This window comes from Eupeodes corollae, chromosome 3, assembly GCF_945859685.1.
Source record: "Eupeodes corollae chromosome 3, idEupCoro1.1, whole genome shotgun sequence".
Taxonomy (NCBI): domain Eukaryota; kingdom Metazoa; phylum Arthropoda; class Insecta; order Diptera; family Syrphidae; genus Eupeodes; species Eupeodes corollae.
Window position 1 is genome coordinate 19,516,757 of NC_079149.1, and position 16,490 is coordinate 19,533,246.

The 16,490-nt window shown below is 34.6% G+C and overlaps 1 protein-coding gene across 1 annotated transcript; it reads right to left on the reverse strand.

Moving 5' to 3' along the window:
- Positions 1-5: 5 nt before the first annotated feature.
- On the reverse strand, positions 6-12,299 carry LOC129949544 (endoplasmic reticulum metallopeptidase 1). Its single transcript, XM_056061064.1, has 12 exons — positions 12,147-12,299; positions 3,761-4,262; positions 3,527-3,701; positions 3,391-3,475; positions 3,056-3,331; positions 2,617-3,003; positions 2,378-2,561; positions 2,132-2,316; positions 941-1,084; positions 782-881; positions 615-720; positions 6-549 (listed from the first exon to the last, which is right to left on the reverse strand). The coding sequence occupies exons 2-12, from the start codon at positions 4,260-4,262 to the stop codon at positions 96-98; spliced, it is 2,598 nt and encodes an 865-aa protein (XP_055917039.1). The 5' UTR covers positions 12,147-12,299; the 3' UTR covers positions 6-95.
- Between the last annotated feature and the right edge of the window lie 4,191 nt (positions 12,300-16,490).

Genomic DNA, 16,490 nt, shown 5'->3' on the forward strand with positions numbered 1-16,490 from the left:
AAACATTATTTCCTTAATTTTTAATTTATTTTCCAAACGTAAAATAAATGTTTACTAAGAATTAAAATAAATAAAACAAAAAACTTAAATCAAAACTAAAATTGCCAGCTTTCGTGTGATGCAACCCAAGCCGTTGGATACACCCATTCGGGAAAGCTAGCTAAATACTTTTTATATTCTTTTGTGTAATGCTTTTCATGATGCATCAAATGTCCCCCCACAGCCAACTTAAAAGTCGGTCCTTCCCACAATTCATTCGAGCGCTCCAATTCGATCCAGAAATTCAATGGAATAAGCTCTTTGGAGTAAGTTGTATAGATAAAATATGGTGGTTTATATTTAGCATCTTCCAACGGTGTTCGGTTGAAGGACCAATCGGTGACTTTAACACCTTCCAGGGGGCCAATATACACCACCGTTCGATCAGGTCCGCTGAGGGTGAATTCAAAGCGAACTTTTGTCGGTGTTAGAAATGTTTTCGCCTTGAGTTTAAGATTTACGGTTTCGGTAATTTTAGGCCGTCCAGATGGTACCCATCGACTGTAATAACTTTAAATGGAAAAATAAACCTTCCATGAATGATTCAAGAAAATATTGGAGAAGTGCAAACTTACTTCCAGTCCTTCCAACGAGTGCTTGACAATGGAAGTCCGCAGTATAATTCATTGTGACAGTTCTCTTGGGTGTAACTCAATGGCATTGCCCCCTTAAACACGGAGTCTGAAAATTAGAAAGTCAGTAAAGATTTTTGCTAAGAAAAATCACAAATATTGAAGTTTACCATCTAAGTTGACATCTCGTGGATCAACAGGCTGGACATAATAACCAGACTCATTTCGGGCAACTTCACCGCCATAATTGCGGAACACTCGATTAGTGTGCTAAATGAAAACTTTCAATAACAATATTTCTAAGTCGGTAAATTGTGAAGGAAACTTACGATAACGTAGAACCGTTTTGCACTGACATCCTTTTCAAATGGAAAGCCAATAGGTGAAAAGGCAAAAATGAAGAATATCAATGTTATAACAAGAAACGATGAGAAAAATAACTTTGGCTTCCGGAAGTAGTGGAAAAGTGGAACCTGGAAAGAAAAAAAAATTGATCTCAAAACATGTTATCATAGTTTTCCATATTTAAAGCGGTGTTCACACTGGCAGTTCTCATTTTGGCATTTCACATTTTGTCTTCCTTCCATTATTTTTTCAATCTATAAAAATCTGTCTCACTTCAATATCTCTGTTAAGCTTTGATGTAAGGAAGAGACAAAATTACGAAATGTCAAACTGAGTAACTGTCTTCTGTCATAAATCTCTTCAATAATGCAATAGATTTTCTATTAGAATCAAAGCAAAATATAATCAGCTTTGTAAACAGACGCTCACAGAGCTGCCATTTTATTTCAAAGTTTCTGAATTCTTCTGTCATCATCTTTTGACTTTATTTTATCGTATACACTTCTCTGAGATTGATTTTATAAAAGGAACATAAAACCAGAGCTCAAATGAACCTGAGATTACAAAAACACGATTTTGTTGACAATTTAGAGCTTTGATCTGAGCTAGAGGCAAGAAAAATGTTTGAGCGCAGAACTGTCATTTTTCTGCCAAAGTGTCTTTATTTGTTTGGTCTCGTCTTTTCACTTTATTTGGTTGGTTTTCCTTTTTTGAGCTTGATTTGATGAAAGAAACATACAAATATTCGTTAAAATGAACATACGAATCAAAAGAAATCACTATTGTTTGACAGTTCAGTGCTTTGTCTAAATTAAAGACAGAAAGAATGCATGCGCACAGAACTTTATTTTTTCTGTCAAAATGTTTGATTCTATCTATGCTCATCTTCTTACTTTATTTAATCGGTTTAACTTTTTTAAATTTGATCTGATAACAGAATCAAAAAATGAACTCTCAAATAAATCCGAGATTAAAAATATACCACATTTTTTTTTGACATTTCACAGCTTTGATCTGAGCTCTTAAAAAAAAGCTACAGCCAAAAATAAAATGTGACATATGAACACAATAATTGTCATTTAACACGGTAAGAACACCATTTTCTTTTAAAGTTGACAGATATTAAGATGGCTGCCACACATCTGTCAAATAAATAAGTTTTACTATATTCTTACCACAAATCCACCAATATGAAGTGCCAAAACTGAAACAACTCCACTTATAAAAAGCTCTGGGTTACTATTAGGTCCATCTCGTCCTTGCATTGCAACAAAAACATGACAAAATGTAAATGTCACATAGGAATAGAACCAAAATGAAGGAATATTGCAAATTAAATGAATTGGAAACCACATGGGCTCTGAAAAAAAAGATCAATCATTAAATAATCAATTTTAAAAATAGAGCCTTGATGAACTTACTCCATTTACAGATGATGTATGCTATGATACTCAAAATGACAGAACTTGTGTAGAAAAATACTCCAACCATTGGTAAAAATGCTGAACGAATAGAAAATGACGTCATCAGAATAGTTATGAGGCTTAAAATGATAGCTTGAGAATGCAAGAACATGAATACCGAGTGTCGGAGAGTAATCACAGTCTGAAAGTATCAAAAACTAATTAAAAACCCTCCTAAAACCTTGGTAAATTCTTACATTTTTCTTTGTCCATCCCAAATAAAATGCAGGAATAATTCCCATAACAAAGAACATAGGACAAAAATATATTCCAAAAAGCATCCATGAATCTTTATACCATGACATCGATAGACCCAAAGCACGAACTAACATTCCAACAAGAATTGTCAGACCAATTCCAAGAATCACTGTCAAAAGTTGAACTCCAAAGATCTGAACAAATCTCATCAAACAGTCTTTGGGTTCGTAGGCTTTTTCTTTCAGCATCATCCAAACTGAGACTCCAATGCTTAGAAATGCCACAAGAGACACAACAAGATTTATCGCAACACCAGCTCCCTCTGTATAGTGAACAGTAAACCAACCAAGATAATCATAGAAAACAGTATGACCAGCTGCGTGTTTCTAAAAAAGAAAAGAAGTCAGAAGTGACATTTGAAAACTTCAAACTACTTACAGATGGATCTTCCAATTCAGGTGCATTAGCCAAAGCCCTTGTCAGTGCTAGAACATTTTCTCCAGTTGTTTGATAAGTTCCTTGAGGAATTATATTAAAACGATCGAATTTCGTATGATAGACGTAGCCATTGTTACTGTGGGCCATATCAAAGCCAGGAACACCTTTATGATCACGGAATATTCGAAAATCAGTATCGGATGGAATGAAGTTATTCTGGAAGAGTTCCTCAGCCATGGTCGATGCAAAAGGATGCGGGATGTATTTTCCATAGTACTAGACATTTTTGTTGGTTAGAATTGGTTAGAAAGGTCTAATGAAAAAAATATATTTACTTTTGTCAGCCAAGGATGTCCAGGTCCAGATTGGAAAAGAACTTCTCGACCACCAGATCCGGCAGAGTCAAGGTTGATCACAGCCCTAAGTTTAAAGAATGTTTTAGTTGTCCCTTAAAAATGACATTACCCTTACTTAACATTTTCTGCCCACTTGTGTTGTGTTATGAACCCATGTGAACCTAGAAGTTTGTTCTCCTCTGCTCCGTTGAACAAAAACACTATTGGATTCTTAAGAGGAAACTCCGATATCGAAATCACCCTTAAAGTTTCAAGCATGGTGGTTATCATAACTCCAGCATCACCAGCAGCTTTTTGAAAAACAAAGATAAGTTCCAAACAGTCTTCAAATAAATCGAATTTTTCTTACCTGGCGATCCCACTTCTGAATCAAAATGACTATTCACCAATAAGTACGATGTACTATTTGTATTCTTCGGACTCAACTTAACAATGACATTCTGGACATTATGATAAATTGTTACCATTTTCCAAAGTAGAAACTGTCCCGACGATGCTTGTACATCGACTTCAATATCATACAAATCATATCGAGCATTTTTTTGAACCAGTTCGATTTGCTGGAGAAGAAATTCAACAGCTTTTTCGTGTTCAGGAGTTCCAGCTAATTTAACTCCAATATTTGACAATGCCAAAAGTTGTAATTCTGATCTTTCACCAATAAATTCTTCCGGATGGCGATGTTCATCTTTGGTTAGAAGAATTTTGGGGTAGGCAAAGTAACTTGGTATGACGGCAGCGTAGAAGATTGCGAACCAAGCTACACAAATTATTGGTGGCCAATACCAACCGAACTTAGCATTTTTTCGAGGTCGCACACTGTCGAGTTGAATTTTCAATGAGAAAGTCATCTAAAAATAGAAATAGAAAATACAAAATTTTAGCGTGATTTTTGTTTGCTAGATTCAAGACTAGATTTCAATCTCAAATCAATCTTAAAACTCAATAGGTTTTAAGTGGATGTAAAGGTTTGATAGGAACAAAATTGGACACTTTTTTTATCTGTAGGAAATATTCTATAGATAATCAATTTTGATTAAAAAACAAACTGACTATTTTCTTTATAATCAAAACATGTTTTCATGGAATTTATTACATCATTCTTACGTACGATTTAAAAATAAGTCCTATTGTTCTGGAGGACAGAAGAAAAGAAACAAAGTAAACAATCTTTAAGAAGCTTGTCAACAATCAACATAGGATAATTGACACTGTTTGATTTTATCTTCTCGACATTGTTTGAATTTAAATAAAATATTCAAAGTTTCTTTCTTTTTTTTGGAAATATTTTTTTCTTCTGGTTTTATCTTATCAAAGATTATGTAGATATTGTCCCTGACTCACTCTGAGTTTAAAAATAAAAAAAAAACATTAATAACAAAAGAATTTCGGTCAATATTAAAAATATTGTTGAGTGGTTATTTATTCGTTTACAATGATTTTAAATAGATAAAAGGATTTGTAAGGATTAAGTTTACTGATTTTTTGATATTTTCTTTAACGATGTAAATATTCTTTTTTATGAATTTATTTAGAAAGTGTTTGCCTAGTATTGAATTTCATCTTAAACTTGCCAATAACATTAATACGAATTCGGTGCACTACATAAAAATAACATTCCTGAAATTTACAAAATTTAAAATAGATTTTCCATTGAATTTAACTACAAGTAGTTTGGAAAAAAAAAGTATTGATGATACTGCTCAAAATAATGGAGAAAACAAATTTTCTACAAAAAGTTATACATAATATTAGAGAATTATTAACTTAATTAATTTTGTTTAAAATTAATTATAATAATGAAATTTAGCGGATGAAAAGCAAACGGCTTATAATTAATTAAAAACTATGAGCAATTTAACTCGAAAACAATTATTAAAAATATTAAAATTTCTGTTAAAACAGAATCAATATTCCACGAAGAGCATCTTAAATATTGTTTCAGATCTTTTTGGTTTCATTTTTAAAAAAGGAATTACTGTTCTAATGTTTAATAGAAAATAATTTTTGTTTGCTTTATTTTACAGAATTAAAATAAAAATATTTTTAAAAGTTACAATTAATATTAAAAATACAAATTTTAAATCTCATAAACGTTGAATTTATTTTAAGAGAAAGATTTGCCTTTCACAATGCTAAAGAATATCAGTCAATGGTTGATCCAGGGGGGATGGGGGTAGTATTTTGTAGGGTTCTTGAGTGTTTTTTTTTTTTTTTTAATTTTCGTACTCTACTGCACAAGAAGCCATATAAGGCTCAACTGCTATTGGAAATGTACAGCTTTGATTTCTTAAAATTGTTTATATTTTTTACTGTATTTGGTTTTCTTTTTCGTTGTACAATCGCGAAAATCCGCAATCAAATTTGACAGTGCGCGTGGTTTGGCTTTTGAAAAAAAATATAGAAATTAAAGCTTATTTTTCATTGGCTTGTGCATAATTTCTGTGCCCAGGAGGCAGAACCGCTAAAGTCGACTCAAGACAAAATTGAGGTTTTGATACCATTAGATTCAGCGCGTTCGAATCTATTTTGTAATTTTTTTTACATTTTTATCATACAAAATGTAGCCACAATTTTACAAAAACAAAACCACTAAAGTCAGTTTTGTACATCCTCCTCTAGGCAAAACAACTAAACTCAAACAAAATTGGAAAAAGTCCTTACATATTATCCAAAGTTGACTTAAGATTAAATTATTTTCAATTTTTCTCAAGGAATAGCAACTAAACTCAAGTTAAGCTGTTTTTCCGCGAGAAAATTATGGATTTTGGTCTACTTTTGTGTTGGGAAAAAACGGCTTAAGTCGAGTTAAGTTGTTCTTCCTCACAGAAATTGAAAACAACTTAACTCAACTTTAGTAGTTATTCTCCGAGAGATAAATAAATTTGTGATGTCTTAAGATGAGTTTAGTCATTTATTCCCCAAGGAAATATTGATCATGAAAAATCTAAATTTGACTTTAGTACTTTTTCCGCTTAAGTCAACTTTAAATAAAAATAAAAATAACAAATAATTTTGTCATAATTCGACTTTAGATTTTAGGAACGGTCAATATTTCCTGGTTGTAGCCAAGGTACGGCTACGGATATCCCGATCCAAGCCAAAACAAGGAAGTACTGTGAAAAGATTCGACGTTAGACGGCTACAATTGCAAGAGACTGCCATGTCCTTTTCCGATCGAGTCTCTAATAACCTCTTAAGGAGTCCTATGCTTCCTGCATTAAGCAAAGAAAACCAGTGGCAACATTGCCTTGCAGCCATCAGAGATGCCGCCTCTGAAGTGCTAGGTTTCACACGGCTACCACAGCGAAACCCTGGTTTGACGACGAATGCCGGCAAGCACACGCAGCGAAACAAGAGTCATAAAAACGGCGCTGGACTAGAGCTGCTCACGAGCTCTACGAGCAGAAGAGGAGAGATAAACACCGGCTTCTTAGATGGAAAAAAGAGAGCATGAGAAGCGCGCGATCGAGGAGTAAGAGGGATGTCACAACAGGAATGAGGTTCGTAAATTTTACCAAAAGGTAAAAAAACCCTCCTAAGGGTACCAGCCACGAACCGAAGCCTGTAAAGACGATCAGGGGAACATCGTAGTAGAACCGCAGTCCATGCTGAGAATATGGAAAGATCACTTCTCCAAATTATATAACGGCGATGACGAACCGAATTCCGCTGTAAGGGAGATAGAACCACCCAACCAATAATTTCGCCTACCCGACCTTGACGAAGTGAAGATAGGCAGCTGGAGCTGACGGAATCGCTGCCGAACAATTAAAGCAGCAGGCGATGACTTGGTAGGGAGCATGCACCAACTCATCTGCAAAATATGGTCGGAAGAAAGCATGCCCGATGAGTGGAATCTCAGCATAGTGTGCCCGATACATAAGAAAGGAGACCCTCTAAACTGCGCCAACTACAGAGACATCAGTCTCCTTAACATTACGTATAAGATCCTCTCTGCCGTACTATGTGAACGTTTGAAGCCATTCGTCAACAACCTGATTGGTCCTTCTCAGTGTGGCTTCAGACCAGGAAAGTCCACTATCGACCAAATATTCACACTACGGCAGATCTTGGAAAAACCCAGGAGCTTCAAATCGATACCCACCATCTCTTTATCGATTTTAAGGCCGCGTACGACAGCATCTATAGGGAAGAGCTCTACAAAGTAATGTCTAGTTTTGGCATCACTGTCAAACTTATCCGTTTTTTTCAGAATGACGATGGAGAATGCACGCTGCTCTATCAAGGTCGGAACAGAACTTACCGATTCATTTGATGTCAAAAAAGGTTTTAGACAAGTCGATGCACTGTCATGCGACTTCTTCAACATCGTTCTGGAAAGAATTGTGCAAAACTCAACCGTCAACACTAGAGGCACAATCTTCCAAAGGTCCATCCAATTACTCGGATACGCAGATGATATTGACATAATTGGAAGATCAAAGCGTGATGTCAGTGGATCGTTTTTGAGCATTGCGACGGAAGCGAAGAAGATGGGTTAAGTGGTCAATGAGGGCAAGACCAAGTATATGCTGTCATCAAAAAAGGACACTGAACGACGACGTCTTGGACAAAACGTCACCATGGACAGCTATAACTTCGAGGTAGTTAAGGACTTTGTCTACCTAAATAAAACTATTAATGCAAAGAATAACTCTTGCAAATCGCTGCTTCTTTGGACTAAGAAGGCAATTGAGAAGTAAAGTCCTCTCTTGAGCATCTAAAATCACCATCTGTAAGACACTCATCATCCCGGTTCTCATTTACGGCGTTGAGGCCTGGACACTGTCAAAGAAAGATGAAAGCGTTTTGGGACGCTTCGAGAGAAAAATTCTTCGGTAATTATTGGTCCCGTACACGAAGATGGAGAATGGAGGAGAAGATATAACGACGAACTGTACGGGCTGTACAGCGACACTGATCTAGTTAGCTGAATTAAAGTCGAACGGCTTAGATGGCTAGGTCATGTAGAGCGGATGGACATCAACGCTCCAGCCCTGAAGGTCTTCGAATCCAATCCCGAGGGTCGGCGGGAGAGGACCTCAACCAACTTTGCATACGAAACTGGAGACAGCTAGCTAGGGACCGAGCTGGCTGGAGACGCATGTTGGTTGAGGCCCAGGTCCACCCCGGACTGTAGCACCACCTTAAGTAAGTAAGATAGAATTAAGTTTTCGAAGCATTAAATAGCTCTGGGGCATACCAGCCCAAGTCCAGTACTACTTGAATTGAACGGTCCTAAAGGTTTTTTTTTAGCCCAACAAAGAAGGGATTAATCAATAACAAAACTCTATCAAATGCGTTTGAAGTATCAAGTGGAATAATATTACTTTATCCGAAACGATTTAAAGATTTGTTCCACTATTTGGTGAGATTAATCATGAGATCATCAGTGGACATATTGAAAGCCATGATGCCGGTCATCCAGAATTTTTAGTTCTCCAAGATATTTCTTACACTGAAAATTGATCCGTGTTTTCTTAAGATCTTTTCTGAGAAAAAAGCAAATATACAAATTGTTATAAAGTAACCTTGAATAAAAGACCATTAATTTAAAATAAGCATTTCTTAATTTCTTAGCACAAACTTAAGTTACCTTTTAGTTCCTATTTCACTCGTTCCAATTCCATCTTATTTTTTTGACGCACATAAAAGGTGTTAAGCTTTCTTGTAGGGTTTTTTCTTCCTTTAAAATTGATTATCTTTTAAACACAAAAACTTCAAGGATCTTAATAAGTTGAAAAGAAAGTAGTTTTTGAGGTGAATTTGTTTTGGATTATCTCGAACTGAGATTTAAACATAAACATTAAGAATATAAATATTCAGCAAAAGTGACGTTTTAGTTAAACTTATAGCTAATTGAAACACGTTATTAACATTTAATATCTATTCATTTTATATAAAAGCTTGGAATCTTTCGAGAATTGAAGTGAAAATTGATTCTCCCACATGCATTTTGTGAGTGCTACACTATAGATTCTTTCCAAATTTGAATTATACCTTCGCATATTTGTTTTTAAATCTTAGAGAAAAAATGTACTTAAATGCACTTTTTTCAAAAGTTCAAAAAACAAACACATTTCTTTCTTATTTTTTTTTACTTTTGTTGACTCATTTTAATCAAAATAATTTCAAAAGGTCTACGCAAAACAGCAGTATTTTTTTGGATTAATTTAACAGACTTCCAGAAACAGTGTCAAAAAAACGTCAAAAATTATATACATATTAAAATCTGTTTTACTTGGGAAAACAAATCAAATTTTTCCTGCAAACTTCAAAACAATTTTTAATTTCTGGATCCGTCCTTGATATCTGCAAAATGGCTGTTACGGCTATAGTAACAGCAAACGTCAAAAGATGACAGTTTCTAAAGTAACACCTTCCAAAGTGAAAACTTGTCAAATAACGCTTATGTCAAATTGATACCTTTCATTTTAAAACCTTCTGTTTTAAAACTGTAAGCATTATAAAGATAAACTTATTATTTAAAGAAATGCCATCATTATATTGACTCATCCAGGAACTCAAGTACTAAAGAAATAGTTGTCGGCATATTTCTTAAAAAGATTATAAATTTAAAAGATTATCAATGCGTCTGCATTCCTAATAAAAACAGCAACAAACTAGATAAGATTCATTTGAATGTGTTGCCATTAGCCCATTCAATTAAATTATTTAATTTAAGTTTCTCAATGAAATTGAAAAAAAAAATCATCGATAAGTTATCAAAATTCTGTATAAAATACCATCACAGAATTGCAAAATAATATTATACATAGTTAAATATACTTTTGTTTTATTTTGATCAATGCGTTTGATAATAATTATAAGGAAATTGCATTTTAAGTGCACATTTTTTTATTGCATCTTAATTATGCTGATAATCGATTTATTTGAAGCACGTGCTTGTTATAAAATTAAATAAAGGGTTCTCCATTAAGAGCGTATATTTTGAATAGGCTGACAACTTGGACAGCTGTCATTTTTGAAGCTATAAGCTATAAGAACCTACAGTTATTATTACGCCGAAAGCGAATTTCTAATTTGAGAAAGCACTTTTCATGACAAGAATTACTCTTGAATGATTTGTCAATTCCTCGCAAGAGGTAGCACCCGTGAAAAAAATTGTAGATAGTACCGGAAGGGATTGAACCCAAGACCTCTAGCATAACAGTCCTACGCAATAACTATCATGCTCTACTATCTATTTACTTTGATATATAAAGTCATAACATTTTCTTAGGTTTTATCTTTGATAGATTTGAGTATAATACTGATGGTGCTTTTGTGTGGTGTTGGATAGGTGAATTTTGGTCATGCTATAACTGTGCAACTTTTGAGTTTTGAATGGTATAACACTCTTTGTTGATATCCATTTTTCAATGAACGAACGTCAATGATGATATAAATTCCGAGTTTTTTTTAAGGCAACTTTAAAACCGATTTCTTCACAAAATCATTTTAAGTCAAGCTTATTTTAGAATGATATAATAACCTTTTTGTTATTCAAAAAAACATTTGTGCAGCCGATCTGTCCGTCCATACGTCCGTATTTCCGAATCAGTTCTAAAGTTAGTCTTAAATCAAAATGGCAAAAGTACCATTGTATGACATTTATGAAAAATTGATGTTTACCTTTTAAAATTCACGAGTATTTACTCGAACTTATTTACGATTTTATATACACTCCACTTCAACTAAATACGCACAATATTTATTGAAAATACTTTATACATTTTTCCCAAATATTGCTGAGTATTCTGCCATAAGTTGATGTTACATCTCCCTTAGGATGTGAAGGAAAGAATTTGAAAAGAATTATCCAAAATCAATTACTAGTTTACATGTCCAATAATTCAAAGTATCAACATGCTCGGAATAAAATCACTGTTTTCAGCTTTTATCAAGTGTCGTGAAAAGAAACAATCCTGTCAAAAGATTGGGCGCAAAAGACTTAGTTAATTCATATGTTATACGATTCGATTTATTGATCGCAGTTTAATTTGCTTCCATTTAATCCAATAACTATTCTGTCTGTCTGGTTTGAAAGTTATTCAAAATTACAATCGTTTTACAAATAAACTGTAAAATCAAATCTTTTCTTTTCTCCAACCGAACGGCGACAATGAACGATACCAATTTATTTTGCGCAATATTGGAGGCATTCATGCTACTGCTTTTTAATGCGACTATATCTACTTTTACACTTATACAACTTGTGGGAAGTAACCTGATAAAGGCGATTATCTTATAAAACTTAAACTAATATTTGATAAGGTTGTATTTACTTAAAAAATAGAATTTTTTTTTTTTGAAAAATCACAAAAATATGAACACTTCATAGGTCCCTTTTAATTTTATAATTTAATTTAAGGCTGATTTCAAAAGAAAACCAAGAGTAGGCTATTGTAGAAAAAAGAAGTAGTCACACTAAGAAAATGTCGAGTTTACACATTTTATTTTTAGGGTCTTCAACCACCTTTAAAAGGATAAGTCTAAATTTATCCTTTGATTCTTCATTCAAAAATGTAGTTTCATATTGAACCTTTTTTTAAATTTGAATTTTTAAAATAGCAGTTTCTTTAATGAAAAACAATATTGTGTCCACATTTCACTTATTTTAAATTAAACACTGTGGATAAGTTGTATTTTTGGTGTCTTAATTTATATTAACATATATAACTTTTTTAGAGCAGTTGCACTTAATTTTTGTATTTGTTTTCAAAACTTACTTTAATGCAACTTTGATTTTACTTGAATATTAGAATATTCACCGAAGTTAAACTAATTACAAACAAGAACTCATTGTTCTTGAAACGATCACTGCCAAGAAACTGGTGTTTACTTGAGTATTGAATAAACATTTAAAGTAGAAATGAAGCTACTACCAGTTTGATTTATTCGTTAAGTTTTTTATTATTTTTGTTGCTGTTTTTTTCTAGACTTAATCAGAAATTATTAAAAGAAAAAGATTAGAAGAAAGTCAATGCCAAATTAACGATCAGACATTATCGGTTTGGCTTTAAATTTTTGTTTGACTATCTTTGTAGATTTTGAATCATTAGTTTTATCGGTCGTCGCCGGTAGCAAACAAAATTTACGAGTATTTACCTTTTTGTAATAATATAAAACTCAAGATATATTTTATTGGGTTCGGTTATTTTATTTATGTTGTTTTGTTTATAAAACCAATAAAAATAGTTGTTGACCAAAAACGAGGGACACGAAAATGTTTTGTATTGATTACTCAGTATGGAAAACAAAAACAATATTTCTATCGAAATCTTATTTAATCGGAAGTACAATATGTCATATTATAAAATAACTTTCTGTAAATGCAATAAAGTGAAACAAAGTGTTTCATCCTTGAGTGTTTTCAACTCTTAAAGGATCCAATACCACAAACTCGTTTGACCTGTGATTGAAAAAAGGGGCAGATTTATAGAGAAGCTTCATAGCAATTATGTTAGAGCCATTAGGTCTCTAATCTTTGTCTCAGATAGCTCATCAAGTTTGTGAAAGAATGCTTTTCCAAAGTATTTCATTCTAGTGTTTGCCAAAGCAGGACATTTGCAGAGGAAATGGATTATCGTTTCACTTTCTCTTTGGTCACTACAAGTACGGCAAAAGGTGTTGTAAGAGATACCCAACTTCTCTGCATGAAATCCTAAAGGCCAATGTCCGATACAAACCGTAACAATCCTGGCTATGTCTTGACTTGGCTTGCATAGAAGATCGTTTGTATTTTATTATAGGTGTTTTATTATAGGTGGGCCATATCTTCCTAGATATAATGCAGTTGGGTAAATTGCTCCACCTTCGGTTTGATTCAAATTGGTAGATAGAAAAGATTTTACCCTTCAGAGCACCAAGAGGAATGTTAATTTTTTCCGCAATTGAGCTATGAAGGGCCGATCCTTGCCTGGCTAGCTCGTCAGCCCGTTCATTTCCCAATATACCAGATCAGGGTGACACCAATATTAATATTCAGACTCGCAAGCTCATCGCAACATTGCTTCAATTGCGAATTGATGGCTTTGACAGCTGCCTGACTGTCTGAGAAGATAGCCGCATTTCGGTTTTGGTTTGGGCTTTGTTTAAGTATCTTACATGCCTCCCTTATTGCCAGCAGTTCAGCCTGAAAAACTCTAGCAAAATCAGGAAGCCTAAAGGATTTAGCTACATTTAGGGACTCAGAAAAGATCCCAGAACTAAACCTATCGACACAATGTCATCCTTCCAATCTTCTCTGGATGGAAAATAACCTTAAAACCCTTACTAGGGCTCAAAGTAGGAGTGCAGTAGTCAGTGTCTGCCGAGATAATATCTGAGGGAATCAATTTTGTTGTGTTCCTGTGACCATAAAGTTTTGACAACCAGCTGTTTGATTCCTTCCGCCTAATAGCACTGCAGGAAACTATGTATTTAATAAAAATGTCGATTGGTAGAAGATCCAAAATAATGTTTAAGGCGTCCGTTGGGCAAGTACGCATGTCTCCTGTGGTGCCCACGCAAGCTGTTCTCTGAACCTTCTTTAGCTTATTAATATTATAGGCTTTGCTAAGAGCAGGCCACCACACAATCGAACCATATGTTAAGATTGGGCGTACTACGGCTGTGTACGTCCATAAAATCATCTTCGACTGAAGTGCCCACTTTTTGCCGAAAGTTTTGCTGCAAGCGTGAAGGGCGGTACTTTAGTTTTGGTGGTAAAGAGCAACAGTTCAGTTTTACTTTGGTTAACTCCTAGTCTACAACTCGTGTCCCAGCTGTTAACTTTCTTCAAAGCTGACTCCGAGATTTCACTAATCACAGAGGTGTACTTTCCTGACAGCAATAGCACAAAATCATCCGCATATGCTACCGCCTTCACTCCACATCTCTGAATATCAAACTGATGAAGAAGAGCTCTTGTTTGAGGGCATGAGGGACTTGAGTACAAACTGCAAAGGGATCTTCCCAGGCAGTACTTTGAAATATTAGAATCGTACATCTCAGACCGATTGTTAACAGGAAGGTACGATCAGGAATACTCGGAATTGAAGAAAATAAAAGCCGGTGTACCACAAGGAAGTGTCCTTGGTCCTACCCTGTATTTACTATACACAAAGGATATTCCAGTTGGTAATCACACCATAATGGCTACTTTTGCAGATAATACCGCAATTTTGGTACCCGACAAATGTGTGTCTAAGGCAGCAGTAAAACTACAAAATGCCGTCGACACATTGAGAGCTTGGACCGAAAAATGGCGTATCAAACTCAATGACGCAAAATTTTCACATTTAAACTTTACAAATAAAAAGATAAACAATATTGCAATAATCATTAATAATTAAACTGTACCTTACGCCAACACGGTCAAATACCTTGGAATGACTTTGGATGCAAAGCTTAAGTGGAAAGAGCACATAAAAAAGAAAAGAGAAGAACTAAACTTGAAATATAGAAAAATGTACTGGTTGCTTGGTAACAACTCTGATTTATCAATCCAAAACAAAATAATGCTGTATAATCAAATACTAAAGCCTGTTTGGACCTATAGAATCCAATAAAGGGGCTGCCCAAAGAAAACAAATACCGAAATCATCCAAAAATTCGAAAACAAAGTCCTTCGTGGAATAGTTAATGCACCTTGGTACATAAGAAATACCGATCTACATCGTGACTTACAAATAGAAGTGGTTGCAGAAGTTGGTAAAAAGTACGCTGTACCGTACTAATTGTTTCGAATTCTGGACATTTATTTTCAGTTTCCAGTCGTCACAATATCGCTGAAACAACGTAGTCCGGAACAGAATTGTTCCGAATTCTGGACATTTATTTTCAGTTTCCGGTCGTCGCAATATCGCTGAATCTTGTCGAAATCACGCTGCAAGAGAATTCTAATAACCTCAACCTTTCGGGCCGTTCTGTACGCAATTAGATCGTCGGCGTACGCAATTGTCTTTGTAAGGGAACCTATCAGATCGCTCGCTGGTCTAAATGCTGAAGAGAATCGGCGAATTCACCGCTCCCTGTTGAAGACCATTTTTAATTGAGAATGTTGTGGTAGAAGTTACATTGCCACTTTTGACAAGAAACTTTCTACCGTTAAGCATATCATAAAGTATGTACAACAATGGCTTGCTTATGCCAAGCCTGCTCAGTTTTAGGTAAAGACCCTCTAACCATACGGTTTCAAAGGCCTTTTCAAAATCAACCAGAACAGCACCTGTGCATTGTTGTTTTGATTTATTCCATTGGATATCAGAAACGAGTTTAGACGTAGGATGAATTGTGTCCTGAACCGCCTTGAACTCGAACTGTTTATCCGGAATTATTTTGTTGTCCGCAGCCCACTTTTTCATTTCTTGACCTAGACCACCTAGATAGCTGAAATTTCAGGATTGTGCGAAGGAATCATTCCCTTTCCATTGGTGTGCCTATCTTTGAATAAGACCAACTTTACAACAAGTTATGGGCAAAAATCCATGTTCAAACTTTAAATGCGAATATCTCGCTTAATACACGTCGTACAGGCATAAAAATCGGCACCTAGAGGGCAATTTTTGAACTCCAATATTTCTTGATCTAGACCACCTAGATGGCTGAAATTTCAGGATTGTGATCTAGGAATCATTCCCTTTCCATTGGTGTGCCTATCTTTGAATAAACCAATTTTAGAACAAGTTATGGGCAAAAATCCATGTTCAAACTTTAAATAAGAATATCTCGCTTAATACGCGTCGTACAGGCATAAAAGTCGGCACCTAGAGGGCAATATTTGAACTCCAATATTTCTTGATCTAGACCACCTAGATGGCTGAAATTTCAGGATTGTGATCTAGGAATCATTTCCTTTCCATTGGTGTGACTATCTTTGAATAAGACCAACTTTACAACAAGTTATGGGCAAAAATCCATGTTCAAACACTAAATGCGAATATCTCGCTTAATACGCGTCGTACAGGCATAAAAGTCAGCACCTGTAATAATATGAATAAGAATGTTTCAATATATTCTTGGTAACGCACATCTCTCAGCTAAATATTTATATTTTAAATCTAAAAAATTATTATATTTAATGTTTGTAA

Bases quoted from the DNA above. Each gene is read 5' to 3' on its own strand.
- LOC129949544 (XM_056061064.1), bottom strand. From the start codon at position 4,262: ATGACTTTCTCATTGAAAATTCAACTCGACAGTGTGCGACCTCGAAAA. The intron at 3,702-3,760 runs GTAAGAAAAATT...TTTTTCAAAAAG, and splicing joins TTCAGAAGTGGGATCGCCAG to CTGCTGGTGATGCTGGAGTT. The intron at 3,332-3,390 runs GTAAATATATTT...AAAAATGTCTAG, and splicing joins GACATCCTTGGCTGACAAAA to TACTATGGAAAATACATCCC.